General features: G+C 34.0%; 1 protein-coding gene across 2 annotated transcripts in view; it reads left to right on the top strand.

The window, feature by feature from the left end:
• The window catches only part of LOC123714382 (netrin receptor UNC5C-like), a 74,586-nt gene extending 53,595 nt beyond the window's left edge, over positions 1-20,991 (top strand). The window contains exons 7-12 of one of the 2 annotated variants that reach the window (XM_045668618.1): positions 3,370-3,531; positions 14,087-14,224; positions 14,789-14,936; positions 15,533-15,654; positions 17,179-17,319; positions 17,835-20,991. In XM_045668618.1, the coding sequence (XP_045524574.1) occupies positions 3,370-3,531; positions 14,087-14,224; positions 14,789-14,936; positions 15,533-15,654; positions 17,179-17,319; positions 17,835-18,994 (1,871 nt within the window). In that variant the 3' untranslated portion in view covers positions 18,995-20,991. Of the gene's footprint in view, positions 1-3,369; positions 3,532-14,086; positions 14,225-14,788; positions 14,937-15,532; positions 15,655-17,088; positions 17,320-17,834 lie in introns of both variants that reach the window. The other variant, XM_045668617.1, reaches the window with a different exon arrangement.
• Positions 20,992-21,638: the final 647 nt, after the last annotated feature.

Below are 21,638 nucleotides of genomic sequence, written 5' to 3'. Positions count from 1 at the left end.
TATAAAAATATATTTAATATATATATATATATATTCTTTACAAAATATCGTTTACTAAGTCTTTGTACCAGGACAGCAGCAAATGCAAGGATCTATCATAGCATGGTTTGAACTTTCCGCCAAAAATAAAATTATATTAAATATTTATTTATTACAGAAATACATACATTATTCTTACAAATTACTAATACGATAATGTCGAGAAACATTAAATAAATATACAATATCGCTATTGTGAGTTCACTCTGCGAACATATATATATATATATATATATATATATATATATATATATATATTGATAGTATCGGATAATTAATATGAACCCTGCCATGATACCTTTATCGTAGACGAAGCTTTAGCTTTGGTTAACACAGCTTTTTAATTTATGTTTTATAGGCAAAAAGTCTTTATTATTATTACTACTAAACTTCTAAATTACCCGTAAATAGGTTACATTAAAAAACAGTTAAATATAGTTTCCAAAATAGCCTTATTGATTTAAATTTAAATGTATTTTCAAAGCTCTAATATATATATATATATATATATATATAACTATTCACGAACAAAATGGCGCGAAACGCACAAACACGCTACCACATCATACGTTACAAATCATTATATTGTTATTGATATAAATAGCCCTACGATATTTTAATATCGCTATTGTCCATTAACTTTGGACAGTGGTCAAATAAGTCTTGTTAATTTCTATTGTTTGTACCAATACGTGATAATATCATTAAATGTACTTAAACCATTACTTTTTCGGTAGATGTCAATATCATTTTCAAATAGAAAAAACGCATTTAGTTGTTTTTTTTAATCTTATCTTTAGATGTTGCGTGTTGTTCCCACCAGAATGTAAGTGCATGCTCCTATTTCACCATGCCTCCTGCTGATGGCATGTGGAACATGGTGTTATGGTTGCAGATCCTTACGAACGTTGTGCAATACAAAAAAAACTTGGCGATTAAAACGAGTGGCGGAGAGTTTCAGCCAGTTCTTCTCTTCCGTTCTACGCTTCATTTGATAACTGGCAGTAAATGTAAAATTAGAAGCATTTAATGTATATTTCTTTTGTATTGACGTTCATAAGTGTACATTGTTACCTATATGAATAACTGATTTTTGACTGTGACTTTGAATCTTTTCTATATATAATGTGTATATCAGTAGTTATATTTTTATTATTATCACTTATTTGTTACATATACTTTAAGTTTTTTTGTTTTATTATGAAAATAATACACAAAGCTATTTAAAACGAGTGCACTGTACCACCTGTAGTATCTTGCCCTCCATTAAGAATGCTTTGACCATTATCAAAAATATCCCTAAAATAAAATAAAATAAAAATAAATATAATATATATAATAGTATTGTCTATTGATATTTGATATTTGCCAAAACCCGTCATCTTTTAGTCGATACCAACTCCGGGGAAATAAATACAGATAACACAACTTTCTCTGCAGCTGTGATACTTTTGACATTCAACACCATTTGTCTTCAGTTACCGTAACCACGCACGCTGAAAAGCTCGCGAAACGTCGAAAATTATGTAAATAATTATAAGTTTTTAATAATAATACATAGCTTCAATCCGTTTTAAAAGTGTTTTCTTTAAATTATCCCTTTTAATCCTTGTTTAATTTTTAAGTTTCCCCACTGTTTAATCAGTAGACTGCTATAGCTATCATTACTCGTATCAAATTCGCAAATGGGCCGATCGCATGATCCGATGTATTAATGAAATTGCATGCTATCCGCTTCGGATCAATTTCGTTTTTATTGAGATGTTTTTATAAGCTCGGACGAAATTGCCTTTATAGTGAAATTTATGTATTAAATATTGGTGTTGATTGATTTTTCTCATTTTTTCTGTTTATTGCACATAATATATTTATTATTCTTGTATTTACAGTATTTTTAACTTAGTAATAATAATAAATAAAACAGAGTTTAAAAGCTGTAACTTTGTACCTTTAATGCTGGCATTTTCTCGATGTATTGCGATACTTATTCGTTGAGCGAGAAAAGCAGCAGCTCTGTGATCACCGGTACTATCTAACAATCACCAATTTCAATCTTTAATTAGCGCCTGGGCCATTGAACCCAACAGCAAGAGGTAACTTGAAGGTACACTGACAAACTATTAAAATTTTCTTTGAATTATTATTACTATGTAGGGTAAAAGTATTGTTAATATTCTAATACATAGAGAAATTATAAAATATACCTTACTAAAACGACAAAATTCACTATTAAATTGTTTTTTTTAAATACCCCGTTATAAACAATACATCTCAAGCGACAACAAATTCAGTTACAAAAAGCTTTTAACTTCCAAAAATAGCACATAAACGAGGACCTAAATTCTTAATAAGACCTACCCTTCAACACAGTGTATTTATGGCAGATGGAATATTAAAAAACGCCCACCTATCTCAATCTCTGTATAAGGCGATGTGATTAATGCGAATAAATTTGTTTCATACGCCTTCACACTACATCTCTTGATTATAATGAGTTTTGTTAGAATTAAATGTTGAACTTATGTGTAGTATTTATTTATTGCTTTCATAGAATTTAAATCTTAAATATCACTTAAATTGTAAAAGTTAAATATCCTTAAAAACTACGTATTCAAGTTTAAATTTAATTATTTTGGTCAAATTAATCAATGGGAATCATCCTGTGACAAGCGCCATGCCTTTGTGTCCCATCACCCGTTTGGCACATATGGCTCACACTCACACCACTCACTCACATCCACTAGTGTTTTTTTTCCTCAGGGTCAAGGGTTGAAGCGTGACTGTATTTTTTATTATATACGTTGCACGCGAGAGCTTTTAAAATAATATCTCCTAGTAAGTGTCACCAGGAACGTTACAATTCGAGACGTAATGTCTTCCATATAAACCTAAATACATTCATGCCAAAATATTTGCTGTTAATTTATAACTTGTACTGTTAGTAGTTGCTCTCTGCCTTGATTCTCTATTATGAATATTAAACGCGACCTCACCGCAAAATTATATAAATTTTACCCAACATTTGAATATTGTACTCATATGTTAGTTAAATTATTTAACTTTTGGATTCACAATTGTTCTAATTTATTTATTAAAGTTCACCACATCATGTATAATGATATATCTGTACTATATGTTACAAGTTATCTTTTCTAAAATGCATGATAATTAGGTTACAAATAATTTAATAAAAAACATATCTGTATATATTCTACAAATTTCATATGTGATTTTCCTTATTGCAACATGTTATGTTTGAGAGCAAAAATAAAATACAACCTACTGTAGAAACTACTTTAGAATATACTATAAACAACATTTTTGTTACAGCATCCCCTGGATCTTCTGGTCGTTGGGGCAGCTGGACAGAATGGTCTGAATGTGGTTCAGACTGCCGACAGTCCAGGCGAAGGTCCTGTGTTGGAGACACGTGCTCTGGAGCCCAGGTTCAACACGCTGACTGCATTGGTGACTTCTGTGGAGTCCATGGAGGTATGTGATATGATATATGTAAAAATATGTCAACAATTTCTGACTTTATTTATGATAAATCATTAATTGATAATTACGTATCAAATTCCGAAAGATTTTATATACTTAACTAGCACGTATTAATCATTATTCATTGTAATCAAATCATTTTGTATATATATATATATATATATATATATATATATATATATATATTATAATATATTTATAGAACCTTGAAGACCACACATTATGCGTTACTTAACTGATGAAAAAAATAGTCTATTTTATTTATATTCCCGAAGAGAAGAGAGAAGTAGGCAGAGACCCCAGATCTCATTTCGCCTCCTTTTCCATTATTCACCATGCATGGCAGGCTGTGGGTACTTTTAACTTCTCCCTTCTCTAGTATGTCCTGGATTTGGTGGTATGTACCACAAGGGCTTCCCAAGTTTCATAACTAAATTAATAAATAATAATAAAATGCCAGACATGACTGGTTATTAAAAATATTTCATACATAATGTAAAGCTTAAAATTCTACGAATTTCTTTCAAAAGCTCTCCAGCGCAGAGTACATATAAAAATGTAGGTCACATATTTTAAATGACTGCAGTGAATTTTTAAATACTACACAAGTATTTGGGACTAATTATGCTGAATTTTGAAGTTTTTTTCGTGTTTAATAAATTGCAAATGTTTAAACATTAAGAATACTTTGTTTAATTGTATTTAGAGCTATTTATATTTGATATGGTGACTATAAGATTTTCATAGGTTAGCTAATTACGTAATAACTTAAGACAGAAAGACACTTAAATAGGGATTGAATACATTGACCGACATAATAAATGGATCTCCGAAGTTTTTACTTTAGAAGAACTGCGTTGCGAGAGTTGGTTTTTTACAAGTTATGTTTTTGATGGCATTACATTATAATTTGTAAGGAACATATGGAACTAAACTTACCAGGGCAAACTTAAACCAACAGAAATGACAAAATTAAAACTTCATATGCCGTCTTGAGAGAACTTACAAAACACGAAAGACATGATAATTATTCTGAACGCGTGTTTCGTTACCAGATGCCGAGGTAAAAATAAACATCCTTCGTTCATAACTATGAGGTACATTTATTTATGTATTTACACTCCAATGGCCAAATATCAACTGAAAATACTATAGAACTATTATACAATTATGATATTTTTACCAAAACCGGTTGCTGTCCATAAATATTTTCTAAGTACATTTACAACTATTAAGTTTCAAGAGTAAGCGGAAAATGTATTTACTATCTGTAATCTGGGAGCTTGTTGATGATGGACACTGCAAGTCGCACAGGTTAAGGTTAAGTTGCCGGCAGCGGTAATAATTGTCCGGAAAGTACAGTCTCATAATCTCTCCCCGCAAGTATGCGGTTTACGTTTCGTTATTCATTATGCTTAGACCATATTTGATCAAAGCTCCCCACGAAGTCCCTAGTACATGAACTAAACGGCCAACGGTAATGCTTATTGAAACCCGTCCCACCTTCCGTCAGCAGTCAAAATTTTATGGACCGAATTACATGATAAGAAACACAAAGGGTCCGTCTTTGGGCGTACGCGTTAAAAGATTCAAGAGATACTAAAATCGGGCTCCGTGACCATCTGGCTCGTATCATATCGTCTAAATATAGACAAGCCTAAAATTTTATGGTATACTTACGTAACATTGACTTAAAAATTCATATCTTAATGCCTTTGATGCTAAATTGGACACAGGCAATTTTGTTTGTGAAGAAATCGTATTTTTACCTAGTCCTACAAATCCTATTAAGATTATGTACTATGAGCGTTTTTTGTAAAAAAACAAATGAAAGTTCGTTCTTGTTTTGAAAAAAAAAACAAATGACAGTTTGCTACAAATTATTTAAGGGAATTTAATTGGACGAAAACCTTTTAAAAATTCATACCTATGAACTCGCTGTTGTTTACGCGGCCAGTACAAAATATGAATGGCTATTAAATATTTAATGACACCAGCCGGTCAGCTCCCCTGGCGGTCCCGAACCAATATACCAAATGGAATGATCAATCCATACTTTGTTATAAGGCCAATAAATCATGCGTGGCCCCCGTTGATTCGGATTCAATTTCCTACTTTGTTTATCGATCGTTTTGATAAATAGCCCTAAGCTGCATTTTGGTTAACCTCAACGATTCCCTCCTCCAGTGCCTTTCTTTTCGCGCTATATAAATCAGCAATTCCTGACATATTTGCGTATAAATTGCTTTTGTTTATCTTTTCCTCGAGATTGATCGTTATTTATTGCTTATCATCTTTCGGCGGTCTATTTTCTTCGCATTATTTCTTGTTAAATTTTCTAAGACTGTGACAGTCATCTATCAATGCTATCTTCTTTACACAGTGTTTCCTTAATTCGGTCATCCATAACACTGGTCTTTATAATAGAACAAATTTCATTAAAGACAAAAGTATATCGCAGAAAGGTTCATGATGAAATATTATATGAAAGAAAATATGTTGTGAGTGGCGCTCAATGGAGTGGTTTGCAGACATGAGTCGGATTCACCGCTGCTAACTAATTCAAGTAAAGCTATACATACGAGCATCAGTAAATTACCCACATGAAAGGTGAGCCCGTGAATGCGAAGAACTCTGGGAAAGGACTATTCATTTGCACTGAAACTCGGCCCTCTTCATTAGCCTAATTGCTCACACAAAGGGGAAATGGTGAAATTTTATAGTCGCTTCATCTTTTGTTGTCTAAACATTTATAGTTATAGCCTTTTGCACAGTGTCGAGCTCCTTTGAATTGCTAATGTTTAATCTGTCCGTTTGACCGTTAATCACTTGTAAATCGTTACTATTACCATATTCCGATAGTTCATTATTGTCACGGATAAATAATATTTTAATGATCCTGCATTTCTTGAAGTTTGAGTTTCGCTCAAATAACGATGTGATAAATTGAAGTAATAATATAAATATGCGTATGGCATGTCTCGAACGGAAACTAAAATGGCCTGGGTATACTAATAACCATAAAGAGTAATGTTTAGTCGTGATATAATGTGCGACATAGGTGAACTTCGAAGTATCGCGTTGACTTACTAATATTGCAAGTCCATATTCTATTTCTTGAATACGTCTGGCATATTGATTTTATTTCTTATAGTTTATATGACATTTTCGTCTGGTCTTTTTCTGCATTTCGTCCAGAGCTATATAAAAATGAATTGCAAACACAGACGCGTACGGCTCTCATCACCGGAGGTGGACGCCGTAAATAATTTGTTGTGATTCCGCTGAGAGAACTCAGCGGGCGATCGCAGACTGCATCCAAACATCCCCACAAACCAATACACCGCAACCACCTTTATGATTAATGACGTTAGGGCTACATTCCCCTGTAGGAAATGAATTGGAGAATTTCATTCGATGCCTCCTACCACGTTATGGCCGAAGCGAACAAGGGTTTGTAAATTTCGATTGGATTCTGTATCTCCCATCTCTGCAGCGGACTTACACGACTGGCACTGACAAATGTTTACACTATGTACAAATTTCAATATTAATCCCCCGGTTGGGACAGCGGGGTGCAGGCCCTTCTCGAGTTTTATTTGCGATTAACTTTTTATTGTATTCGAAAATTGGATTCTTATATTCTGACTTGTTGAAAGACGGTCTTCATTTTTTTACCGTTCCAGGCAGCATTACACCACATTGATATCAACATTAAGTTAAACGATTATTATTATAATTTATTGGAACATGAGGCAAACGGGCAGGAGGCTTGCCTGATGTTAAGCTGCGTTGCCGGTCAAAATGGTTATGGGTTACGCGTGTCGGCTATGGGCGTCGACTTTTAATGGTGACACACGTCAAGAACAAATAAAGAGATGATATAAAAAAGTCGGGTAATACTTGCAGCTGAGTTTTATCATCGGACGTCGAGGCAGAATAGAAAATTCCACCCGTATCACCTCGACGTCCGTCGTTCCACAACTAAGCGTTATTTAAGTGAGATTTTGCGTACCGACACTATGTGGAACCAGCTGTCCACTTGACTTGGGGTCAAGAAAAGAGCGTACAAATTCATCTGGCATTAAGTGTCCATGGGCGGCGGTATCACTTTTATTTGGTGAGCCTCCTCTCCGTTCCCCTGTTTATATAAAAAGTTTACAGTTGCCTGTATGTTACTTTTATGTAGTTGAATGTTTGTATTTAAAGTTAAATTTTATTATATTTCCCTAAAAGTCGTTAAAAGGTACGTGAAATTATAATAAAATACCTTCGTAAGATCTTAAGTCTCGCAGCGACACAAGTTTACAGGTTAATCGGATAAGCATACACAAATAACGCAAATTAATTCCGACAGCGTTTTACGACGTTTAGTTAACGGCCACCGTACACAAATATGCTTAGGGCTACCTGACGCTAAACTACGAATGATAGCGTTTTAGTACTGCATTTTTTACAAAAAGAAATAAATTTTATAACAGCATTAAACTTTTAATAGATTCACGTGTATAGAAGAGCTGTGTTGGCCTAGTGGCTCCATTGTGCAACTCTCATCCCTGAGGTCGTAATTTCCATCCCCGGCTGTGCACCAATGGACTTCTATGTGCGCATTTATTATTCGCTCGAAAGTTGAAGGAAATCGTCATGGCCAAAAAGTCGACAACGTCTCTCAGGCGCAGGAGACTGATCACATGCCTATTAGAATGTCAAGCACCACTCATTTATTTTTTATTCTGAAAGTATATATTCTTAGCATATAGTGATAGTTATGGTAGGTCATTTATATAGATGAGGATTAGAATGGACCAAGTATGGAGCATTGCGGTACACCCATAGTAACAGACTATCCCCGTGATATCGTTCCATTTATATAAACCTTCTTTTTCCATAAGTTTTAGCACTTATTCGCCAATGCCACAGTGTTGAAGTTTTTTCATTAGGATTTCGTGATGGACACAGTCAAAAGCCTTTGATAGATCGCAAGAAACTCTAATGGCATCATGAGATTTTTTTCGGAAATCAATTTAATGCCAGCATCGGACGTGGAGCAACCTCTCGTAAAACCATATATACTGCTGTAAGTTTATTAATAACCAATGTTATGATCAAATTAAAAGGATATCATTTGAGCAACACAGCAGATAAGAGACTAGACAGTTATTAAAAACGTGGCGTAAAATATAATAAATTCCTTAACAAAAATATCATTATAATTTATTTGTATTGATTGACTTTGCATATGTTGAACAAAATGTATAATCGTAATTTATTCCTCTAAAGGGGTATAAGCTGTTTCTGGAATTTTAAAACATGGTTATGATAGAAAATACGATATGAAATACCATACAAAATAATATCTTTAGTAAAATTTGGTGTTTTGTATTTATAGAGCATGTATTATGGCAACCCTTAAGCCAATAGCACGCAAGTGGCGGATGCGTGATTTATATATTCGACTATAAAGTTATATGTTTATATTGGAGATTTATGGTCACCATGTTGCATCATGATTCTGACGTATGCACAATTTGTGGTCACCTTACCTAAATATTTATTCGCTTGGGAGACATTTGATGTTTGAGTGTTTGTACATAATTACGGAACACTAACATTAACATCCAGTTTAAAAAGGTCAATTATATATCGCCTTACTTTAACAAATAAATCGCATGGTCACAACTAAAGTCGTCTGTCTCTTTTTAACAAATCCTACACACAATTTGATAGAAGAAGACAAAATAGTACTTTAAAAGAAATTGGCCTGATTTAGTCTATCATTTCTATAGACATATCTCTTTGAAGCAACCTCTACCCTTAGTAATGTTGCCCCGGTACATGTGAACCAGGTCGTAAGTTCGAACTCCGGCTGTGCGTCAATGGGTTACACTCGTACGATAAAGAAAAAAAACATCTTGGCGTGTGTCAGGTACATATATTATTTAGATTTAATTATTTCGTATACCTACAGGTAACTTTAATATAACTATATATATCGTGAAGGGATGCTACTTGTGGTGACTGGTCGAACTTGAATTCGTGTATGCGGTGATGTTAGTTATTTTCGACTATGTATTTGCGTGTTGTTCCCACGAGAATGTAAGTGCGTGCTCTTATTTCACCATGCCTCCTGCTGATAGAGGACGTCGAGGAATCGTTGTTTTTAATTTATTATTATTAATTACATAAGAAGTCACCTGCAACATGGTGTAATGGTTGCAGCTCCTTACAATCATTGTACAAATTGAGGCGAAGAGACAATCTCGTTCTTTTCCGTTCTACGCATTTGATTTGATAACTGGCAGTAAATGTAAAGCGTTTGTTATGTATTTTTTGACATTATTAATGTATTGTGATGCCTATATAAATAAATTATGTTAATTTAAATTAACAATTATACTAAACATATAGCCAAATATGGAATACATACAAAAATGTTCAAGTATTTACTAAAGCATTAAGTCAACAAAATTATTCAATACGTAATATCTAATTCGGCTGTATGTACCTGAGGATGTGTATGTAGGATAGATCTTAATACACCCTTTAGTATACTGCGATAATATAAACAAGTCAAGGCTTAAAGTGTCGTAGTATTCGTTTTATGTCCTGCACGTTACAAAATTGATATAAGTAAAGAGGGAATGGACTTTAAAAAACATAATACATTCTTTATTGTAAAAAACCTCAGCTTACATTATACATGATACTCCACACGTCCTGATTTTTAACTTTACTGAAATGCAGAATATCTTTCATTAAAATGTTCTGTATAATGTTCCGAGTCTGACCCGGTTTCTATTTACCAGAAAATTGCCCCAAAAACTATACTTTTCGCGACCTCACGTGAGTATTGAATTCGCGAGATCACTGCAATGCGGTAGGGCTGCCAACTCATACAAAATTCAACTAGTACGATGTTGCTTGTAAGTGGATGGTTACAACGGGTTTAAACAATCATTTTGTCCAGCTTCCGGGGAACTCGGTTCTATGGGTATTGTGGGTACAAGTAGCTTAGTAATAACATTTTAGATGCGTTGTTTCTGAAGGATAATCGGTTCTAACGGTTTTTTTACTATTTTTAAAATATTTTCCTCATAACAAACATGTATAATAGGTGACACTCTGCCTTAGCCATAAATATCTTGAAGATATTTTCGGAGAAGTCGTCGCCCGGGCTCAGCCTATCAGTCCTAGCTCAAGTAATTAAAGTTTTCAGGGAGAATAGACGGCTGCTTATCATCTCAGCCACATCTGTCTCTGTCAGATCGCGTGGTTACTAGGCTAGGGGTATATATAAAAAAGGCCTAAACGAAATCTCTGTGTTTGCAATAAATTGTACAAGAAATCATAGTTGACAGCCCTATATATGTAAGTGGGTCAAACGTGGTCGGGGTGACAACGCGTACATAGAATTAACTGCACTGCGAAAGTAAATAAACGCTGCAACAATTAGATTCTATGTTTGCGAGCTTTTATAAAAGGAATTTTTATGCTTCGTACTTTTGAAAACTGCGTAGAATTGTTATATTTGTTTGACATGTGGATCAAACACATGTCACTTCTGGAGTATGAGTTTTTATTGTTTAGTACTAGTAGTTTAGTACTTCAATATCAGTAATGAAAATCAGTTAACGATTGACTCACTTTATATATTTTTGTAGAAAATAAACGCTCTGAATTAAGGATGTAAATTGTATGAGATTTTTATCAAGATAAATTTATTAAAATGGGTCATTATTTATACATAAACTATGTTACGAACTACCTGTTTTAAATGAACGAACCGGACCGATGAAAATTATGTCACCACTGAAATCCTATAATCATATTATAGGATTATATATATATCCTATAAATCCTATAATATGAATAAGATTACATAATGTAATCATTTCTTAATAATTAAAAATGGCTTTATAGATAATTTGTAAAAAGTTAGGTCCCTGTAGCAGTGTACCTCTGAATGCTGGCTTTCCTGGCTGTATTTCGATACTTATTCCATGAGGAAAGCACCAGCTCTGGGATCATCGGTAGTACCAGGTGCTGCGCACTTGAAACCCACAGCCTAAGAGTATAATCCTTAGGGATCAAAATCAAAATTGGAAGTAAGCCTATTGGAAACGTTTATTATTTTCTACTCTGCGGCCGTGCCAGCTTTTGTGCTTGTCCGAGGGATGCCATTGTATAACAAAGCCTATCCTTCCATATATATTTTTTTAAATATAATTCTAATTGAATATATAAATATAAAGACCTAGTTTATTAAAATCAACACGTTAATTGGAATACAAAAATCTTGTTTAAATGCGCCCTGGGACCAATCGTTAAAGGGACGGCATAAATATTAAAAGCTATAGAAACTTGATGCGCATACTCGTGGGCAATAAAACCCAGCATTAAGTTTTCATCCAAGAAACTAGATATACAGTCTTATGTTTTATGTATATGTTACAGATATTTATGGCTAAGTTACTTATGTTTTAAGTTAGACATACAGTGGCCGACTTAAAAGTTGCGCGATGATCGCACGGAGAACGATATCGTTTTATTATTACTTATTATCCTATTATTAAGAAGAATTTGAATGTAATTAAAAAGTTATTTATTAACACTTTGTTGCATTACATATTCGGTATATATATAAATTTCTTCAACATTAATGATAAAGACTATGACTAGAGAGTATCAAATAGTCGTTAATTTGTAGAACTATTTATATTGGCTAGTCAAATAAACCATATTTCGCTTTTGAACTAATTTGACATTGATGTTATTTAACTGAATTAATAATGGTAGCTGATTCCAGCGTCATTGTTCCGACATATACATCTGAATGATAACATAAATTAGGTGTGAAACAATAACTAAACCAGAGTACTTAAAGTTAAGTCAATAGTCAAGAATCGTAAAAAATATTATATGTAATTAGACGAAAAGACGAAAGAAGAGGTAGTTGATAAAATCTTTACTAAGTTTTTAAATTTTGGCATTTTACAGAATTAATATTAACGTAATTTATTTATCTCAATTAAATTATTATAGTGATATTAACTGTACCAAATAAATTACCAGAGCATAAAATCTCATTAAAAATGTAACCTATCATTAAAATATTAACTAGCATCTGTAAGTGCTACTTATCGGAAGCAAGAGACCACAAAATCTCATCGTGTAGGAGAAGCTTAAACCGCAGAGAGCTTTTCAAGAACATATTTCACATTTACGATCGACTCGTAAAATTTTAAAAGCTTATCATACAGGTGTTGTTGATTATACTTTGACAGACATTTTATTAGCTTCGCAAAGTCTTGGATATTTAAATGTCATTATATACAATATAGACATTAATGTGCACTTTTGTTTTAAAATATGAAAGTCATTATACAAATCGAAAGTATTTATTTCCAACACACAGATATACAGTATTTACGATATTCTTAATCTAAATAGTAGTAATATATTATTTAAAAACGCATAAATTATAAACGCATTAAAATAAATTTGCTAGGCTTTATACTAAGATAAGATACTTTGGACAGTTTTAATATGTTTTAGAAAAAATTGAATTTTTAACCGACTTTATAAAACCGAAATGTTTCGAATCGACGTTTTATATTTTAATCTTAGGTAGGTTACTAACAAGTATGTATATAACAAAAAGAATCCCCATTTTTCTGTGTATAGAATTTCGTGGTTTTAAAAAAGCTCTATAGATTGAAATTTTCAGTTCAGTTTTTATTTTCATTATTTATCATTCATAATTACATCAAGCGCCTTAGTAAATAGAAAACTACATTATTGATAATATGATTAATTGTTCTCCGCTCGTAACAAAAGAAAATTTAAAAGAATTTCCACAAACTGTAGAAGCGGTGACGTAGCAATATATCCTTGTAAGGCAAGTTAAAACTTTGTAATTTATTCCGTTCCGTGTAACTTGAAAGCATCTTATGAAGAATCGCGTGTCAAGAAATCCGAAACTTTTCAACTCGTACACTATTGATATAATACTATAAGACTTTGCTTTTAAAGTGTTAATTTTAACATATAAAAGGGACATATATTTACGGTTTAAGATTTGTATTTCTTCTTAAAATTATTACAAACAGATTATTAAGGGCAGTTTTAACTATATGGACCCCCATGGGTCGCACGCCTCAAGCCTCTCCTACGACCTTAGGTTTGATCTTGAATGTTCATTCAACATTCTTTATATGTGCGTATTAAACATTGGCTCGTACGTTAAAGACCTAACACAGAAAACATCACAAAATAGATACAGAGGCTCAATCTCAAAGGTTCTAAATGAATAAAGAAGTGTACCGGACAAAGAGTCCGGTCCGATTTTATTAACATAGAACGTTCTAGACTAAATATACTTGCTTAGGAAATTAAGCCTTCCTTAACTGCTCGGATTAACTTCAAAGACAGACAAAATACACTTGTTATTAACTAAAGGATGAATTAAAATTATCTTTATGGTCCTTTGAAGGATGATGAAGGAGAGAACGTTGTACGAGAAGTTAAATTGTCCTTTTGTTCCCAGTCGCTGCTCATAGTGACATACCACTGTACATTGGTATTGCGGTAGCTGTGGTGGTGTTCCTTGCTGGTGCTGCAGTGCTTTACAAGCTACTGCAAAGGAAGACCAGGGACCATTCACTTTACACCATGACTAGAACAGGTAATGGATATTTCTTTAGCTTTAATAAACGCGATTTTTTATATAGGAGGATATTTTTTAACAGGAGGCAAATGGACTGAAGGCTCATTTGTTGTTAAGTGATATGCCACCCATGGACACTCTTAATACCAGAGAGCTCCCGAGGGCGTTGCCGGACATTTAATTTATTAAATCACTGGACATTTGCATTGCATCCTCTCAATGAGACTGCCACATTTAAGACTTTATTATTATTAAATGTTCGCGTAAACTCATGTGTGTATTATGCTATAGGTATTTATGTGTTTCATTATAACTTATATTATAAGGTTTAAACCCCAGATTAACAACTAATTGGATGACCACATAAATTGGTATATATATTTATTTACCTACCGAAGTCAGATTTAAGATTAAGCGTTATATATTACTTTTTAAATTAATTTAAAAAACTAGGTACGATTTTTTTTTCGCCAATAGTCCTCTTTGTTAAAATTTTTATTTCTTAGAAAGTTCAGTTCTTTATACGGAAGGAGGGAAATTTCAAATGACATAATAAAGAAATATAACTTTTATAATCAACAGATTTCCAACCAGAAATATACCCGACAGTGGAGAAGCAGTCCCTATCCCTGGGTCCAGATCTGATGCAACACCGTCCGCCAAGATATGAGCATCCGCCTCCAGATCCACGGACGGAGCACCATTACGATGTGCCGCATTTGACTAACAGGTATGAAGCAAAAATTAATATTACCAACCAACGTAATTTTTTATTGCGTAATAAAATAGTAATTAATTTCATAAAATTTTCAGTTATTTATACTAAATAATTTGTTCATTTATAAAAAATAAATAAAAGATATTCAACAACTGTTCTATTTGCCTCGTACGAACACCAAATCGGTTTTTAGCTAACACAAATGAATTTACTACAATAAAATTTATGGAAATGTTGATATTTTCCACCACAAACGGGAAGAGTTTGTTGCATTGGTCACAATTTCTTTTATATTAAAAATATTTAGTTACAGTTTGACAAAAAAAATTGTGTAAATTGTAAATGAGAATATTGTTTTCTGTTTCGTATATATAGATCAACAATGTTATCTATTTTGGTTTTGAATATCTATGTGTTTTATTTTATAATATATATATGTTGTGCTGTAAGATTACTTATAAATAAATAAAAAACCTCCCAGCGGGCATTACCATGAACAAAACGAAAGCTGCAAAACGTACTTTAATTAAGTCTCTCTGTTGGCCAGTGTTTAATAGCAAAAACAAGATTTAACTGTACATAGATAATGAAAACCAGCAATTTTTCAGCTACGCATCGCCAGTTGACCAGCAAGTTACCCCGAGCGCGTCCAGCAAAGGCCACAGCGATGAGTACGACACGAAGCCTTACAGCGAGTCGGAGCATTCCGCCTCCAGCTGTTTCACCAGTTGTAAGTTAATATAGCATTCTTAAAAAAACAAAAACATGTTTCATAATCATGTCAATATACTCGTAATAGATAAGTGTTCCGTGCCTGACGGTTTCCTTACGATGTTTTCCTTCACTGTTCGAGCGAACGTTAAAAAGGTTGATACACATCTAACCAACGACCTCAAGGGCAAACACCAAAATTGTTTTTGAATTTGTGAATAAAATGACTTTACTTCAGAGACAAGAATTTTTTTTTACTTAATAATTTATTGACTTTTTGTGTGGATATCTGATGTGTGTATCCAACATTATACTAAGCTTATTCAATTTGTGGAAAACCCGGGTTCTATTCTATATTAATTAATCATTATTAGATTAACGAAAATACTGTAAATTGAATCGTAAACAAATATTTATAGTTATTAATGTTTAAACTGTTACCAATTAACATCACATTGCAATAACATGTTGATTAGTCAAACAATTTAATAAATAGAGTTTAAATAGCAATAAATTCCTTATCTTTCGAATCGTAAATTCACCCTTTCCGACTGATGTACGATGGTGAGTCACTCTCGCAACTATTGGAATTCACTAGGCTCGATTATATCCCCTAGTTTTCTCTTAAAAAGACCGTTTATTTCCACAACTTACAAATGTAGAGTATACAGTTTACATTTGTTATTTTATTCTAAATACCGTCTGTACTGGAATCCCTTCACAGGTAGATGCCTCTTCGTCAATTATATATAGGAATAGCTAAAGGATAATAAAAGACTTTGCTGTAAAATACTTATCCTAGTACATAAAAATGTGAGGTATTATAAACGCTAATAATTAATCGGCAGGGCGTGGACATAGGCCTCCTCTAAGAGCTTCCACTTATGTCGGCGTCTAGTTTTATGTAACCACATAGGGCCAGCTGCTCTACTTATATCATCTTCCCATATTTTTATTTGCCTTCCTCGTTTTCTTTTGTCATACCGAGGAAGCCATTCCGGTCTTTTTTCGTCCATTGTCTTCTCTCATAATCTGTCCTGCTCATTTTCATTTCAATCTTTTACTAGAAGTAAATACCCATTTCTAAACTTTGTCATATCTTTTATTTCTTCTAGTTTTACTCAACTCAATTTCAGACCTAGTACACTCCTTTCGATAAAGCTAAAGGAAATATTTTCTTTTTCACATACAACCTATTTGATCTTTTTTTCGTACTACAAACACTTATACTAAATAAAGCCAAACATAGAATACACGTTAAGCATAAAAAGGGTAAAAAATATACAAAGTTTTTTTTATACTATACATATGTATATTATAATATACAATGTTATATGTATGATTTACATGCGTTTTGTTAGAAATTTTCCAACTATTGTATGATAATTTTATCACAATTATTTATATTATCCGTCATAGTCCTTTGCAATTTCTTATAATATTTTTGTTCCAGCTGGCTCAATGTACGACGCGACAAATGAATCCGTTACGTTACAATTAGCGGAACTTGTTTCTAATTCACCGACTTCCCAATCGTTATCAGTGTCAAGTTCGGGAGCCAGACTTTCGCTACCAGCGGGGGTAGCCATTTCTATACCAGAAGGAGCGCTTGGTAGAGGACGTCGTGAGCAAATATACGTCGCCGTTGTCAAAGATGACAGATACAGAGCAAGACTTGGAAAAGGTATGATACTTTAATGTATATCAATTTTTTATACTTGATGTTAAGTGCTACGCCGCCTATGGACACTCAATGCCAAAGGACTCGCGAGTGCGTTGCCGTCCTTTTAAGAATTGGTACTCCCTTTTTAAGTCGAATTGGTTCGGAAATACTTCAGTGGACAGTGGTTTCACACAAGGGTGGAGCGCGCTAAAAACTTCCTTAAATAACGCTCATAGTTTTTTTTTCTTCAAAGAACTGTCTTCAGTTTTTGCTGTCTTAAACAAATCTGCTAATAAGTTTAATACGTATCTTTTTGGACTATAAATAATCTCGATTCGATCAGTTTTAATGGACGAAATTTTATAAATTACCATGTTGAAACTATTAAATCGAATATTTGTTTAGTGCCCATCATTAAAATAAAAAACCACATCCGCGAACAATTTATCCTATCCGTAATTACTACAAAATCGAAGTAGCAATTTATGTAAAACTCCGAAGCCCAAGGCGTTACTTGAAATCATTTTTGCCCGCAGGTATCACGCAACTGAGTCCAGTAGTTAAATGTGGCCCACCTAGACTTCAATTAAACAAGTCGGTTATATTACAAATACCGCATTGTGCGAGCCTAAAGCACGGTTTCTGGAACCTGGCTCTGTACGCCATAGACAATAACAAAGACAACGCCCAGCCACATTGGAAGAAAATTGTCAACCTCGGCCAAGAGACGATCAACACTCCGGTCTTCACTCAACTCGACACCGACAAAATATTCCTAGTGACCGATATGCTATCTACATTTGTTTTAGTCGGGGAAAGTTTTAATGGAAAGGCCGTGAAGGCACTCCAATTAGCCGTGTACGCCCAACCCTCGATTAATGATTCATGCACCGAGTACACTATCCGCTTCTATATATTCGAAGATACCCCGTGCGCCACTTATTACTGTCAGGAACAGGAAAAGAAATCAGGCGGAGTTCTATTGGAGCGACCGAAAACGTTGCTATTCCAAGACGGTGGATCCAATTTATGTCTAACTTTGGAACACCTCAGCCCCGGATGGAAAGCGAGACCGGGCGCAGCGTACCAAGAAATACCTTTCGGCCACATTTGGACGTCGAGCTACAACGCCCTGCACTGCAATTTCACGTTAGACCGATCATACGACTGCGACAATATCGACTTCACTGTATCCGCCTGTCAAAGGACGAATCCGTCCTACAAGCAAACGTTCCGAATATCAATCGACGATCTGACCCATTCACCGAGAGGACGCTCGCCTCGCGTAGATGCCAGGAATTTCAATATCACAGAAAATTTGTTAGAAGCGCGTATATGCCGGAGCGAGACGAGCGACGACGGAAGCGTGAAAAGGAACGTCACCGTAAACGAAACTGGGGTGAACGAGACCGACGGCCCTTTTAAGTTGAACGTCAGAATCAAGCGTCAGCTGTGCTCGATTCTGGACCCGCCGAACGCTAGGGGCAACGATTGGAGGGCACTGGCCAGTAGACTAGGGGTCGATAGGTACACCACGTGGTTTGCGACTAAGAGTTCTCCTACCGAAGCTATTTTGGAGTTATGGGAGTGCAGGGAGCGAGGACCCGCCGCGATATCTTCGCTGGCTACCGCCCTGCGGCAGATGGACCGCCACGATGCAGCAGATCTGCTGCAGAATAGGCCGTCTTGGTTATGAATTGTGACTTAATAATACATAGAGGCTTCGGAACAAAGGTATGAGTTTTCTATGTTGTATGTAAAGGGCGGAAGTATCGAGGCGTTGCTAATTATTGTGTAGTTTAAATGTTACTTAGAGTATCGGCCATTGGCCGTGTAAAATCGTGGTAGTTGTCAAACTATCGATGCTGTAGATAAGCGAATAAATTATATAGTAGCAATAATAGTGCCTAATCTTTTAAAGAATGTAGCCGTGTATCGGATGTTTTGTTATTTTTATAAGCGTTTGAGTGTTCATTGTATTGGAATATTTCGATTAAGTTATGCTTTGTTTTATGTCGGTAACTATTAGCGCGCATTAATTCTGCATTTTAGTATTCGTTAGTTGTCTTTTGTTTAGGTTGTCATAGTGACACCGCCATTTTGAACGCGTTGCTATGGCAACTTGTAAGCTCGTAGTTACGTAAAATTAGATACGTGCCAAAATATTTTTTTGGCAAATTAAACGCACTATTCCGAGCTTATTGTAAAAATTGTTTATTATAAGACTTAAATGCATTTACTACAATGGGTTATGATATTAAAATTATATTTTAACTGGGTATACGATACAGATTGACTAGTAAATGACATCTATATATATGAAACAATACATATAAATCTTTTAACTCCACCTGGAAGGGAAGCTTTCTAAGGAATATTTCGTATCAAAATAAATATCCTGAACATACTTCAATATGTGTGTGAAACTTCGCAATTTTTTTAAAGGAATATAACTGCTCGCTGAAAACAAGGCTATTTTTTAAATTTATCTCCTTCTGATGCCACTTTATTGATAAAGGGATTTTGCGCTAGTCTATACAGTTCTTCGGCGGATGTGATGCCAGTCTACTTGCAATGCAACCACGACTTCTTCCATCTACCAAACCTTCTCTTGTTATATGACGCAAAACTTGTCCGAAATAAACTTGTCCTATTTACTCTTCCCACCAGGCGGTGTTAAAAATTATACTTATGCGTTTCGGCATTGAAGTCATTACTACCTGCAGGGTTACTCTGTTACTTTAATTTCTAATGTTGAGGGTTCGTACCACGTAAATTTATCTTATATCAAGAAATCCATCAGCGTTTATTGAATTACATCGAAATTGACTTCATTAAATTTTACAGAGTAGCCCTGCTGATTGGTAATTATTACATTACTGCAAAAATCTTATAATATATTTCGACCACACTGCTGACATAGTATGTAATCTCTATATTAAGTTTTAAAGACTAAAATATCGTAATGTTATCGAAAAATTGTACAATTTTATTTTGGATTTTTTTTTATATACCCGACGTAGTTCCTGTCTGTATATATTTTTTATATATAAAAAGTGATTACGATAACCTATCCTTAACTTTTTGTGCACTCAAAAATATCTATATAATTATGGTAAATAGTGTTTATAATAAACCATTTCCGTATCAGTAACGAAGGATTTGTATTGGATCTACAAAAACACAAAATGATATGATTTTTGTAGATCTGATAATTCCAAGACAGTTTGCTCCAGTTCAAACAATTTGTATGACTAAAAACTTGGCGAGTCAAAAGAGTGGTGGAGAGTTTCTTGCCAGTTCTTCTTGCCCTCTACGCCCATGACTTGCGAGCTGGTAGTGAATGTAAGTTTGGAATAAATTTAACACCTTTTCTGTTGACGTTCATAGGTGTACATGGTTACCTATATGAATAAAGTTATTTTTAGTTTGCGTTCTCTTTCCACACAGCCTCTGAAAGGTTCTTTACAATTGTGTTAAAAACATGTCGATTATAAAAGAGTTTCAACATACTATGACTCTTAAATCACTTTTTATACTTAAAATGAAATGTAAATAATTTAACACGTAGTAAAAAATATAACCAGAATTTGTATGATAAAATCCTCACCGCTGTAGAATATATATTTTTGTTAACGTGATGACTATTAAATAAATGGATCTGTGATAATTAAAATAATATGAAATAAATTATGTTTAACTGTGTATTTTGTCGTTTTATTTTTATATCCCCTGAAGAAAGTTTAACAGTTAAGTCCAACAATAAACACCTTACCAGTACAAAAAATCTAATTGATATTAATGATTTTATTTTTCATGTCGGTGAGGCTTTCGAGTCCGCACTAACTTCGCCTTCTCAGAGACACTTCCTTATCCTCAAAGAGATTTAAGCTTTTTAAGTAACAATCAGTGGCGCTACATTCTTCAGATGTATTCGTTTCATGATTATCTGTCAATTTGATAGGCAAGTAGGTTATCAGTATCCTGTGCATTCATACCACGGACTTTTTGGGTCTTAGGCAAGCTGCGCACATAGAATGTAAGTCTATTGATGCATAGCTAGGGATATGACTTCAAGGATGAGAGTCGCATGCTGTAGACACTAGGCTAACACTTGTAGTACAAAAAGATATATTTAATTGCGCATCTATCATAAAAAACAAACCTTTTTTTATTGAAAAGGAATTGCCAATAACTCGTCTCGTACTCGCCCGGTACCAACTCTCAGTGCCAGAATTTAAATTTCTGTCAACCGATACTATATACACCATTCGAAAAACCTGAGCTTACTGAGATTATTTATTTGACTGTTTACATTTTATTAAAAGACTCACATGTGA

This window comes from Pieris brassicae, chromosome 9 (genome assembly GCF_905147105.1).
Source record: "Pieris brassicae chromosome 9, ilPieBrab1.1, whole genome shotgun sequence".
Taxonomy (NCBI): domain Eukaryota; kingdom Metazoa; phylum Arthropoda; class Insecta; order Lepidoptera; family Pieridae; genus Pieris; species Pieris brassicae.
Note: the sequence above shows the minus strand (reverse complement) of the source record. Positions and strands in the feature narration are given on the sequence as shown.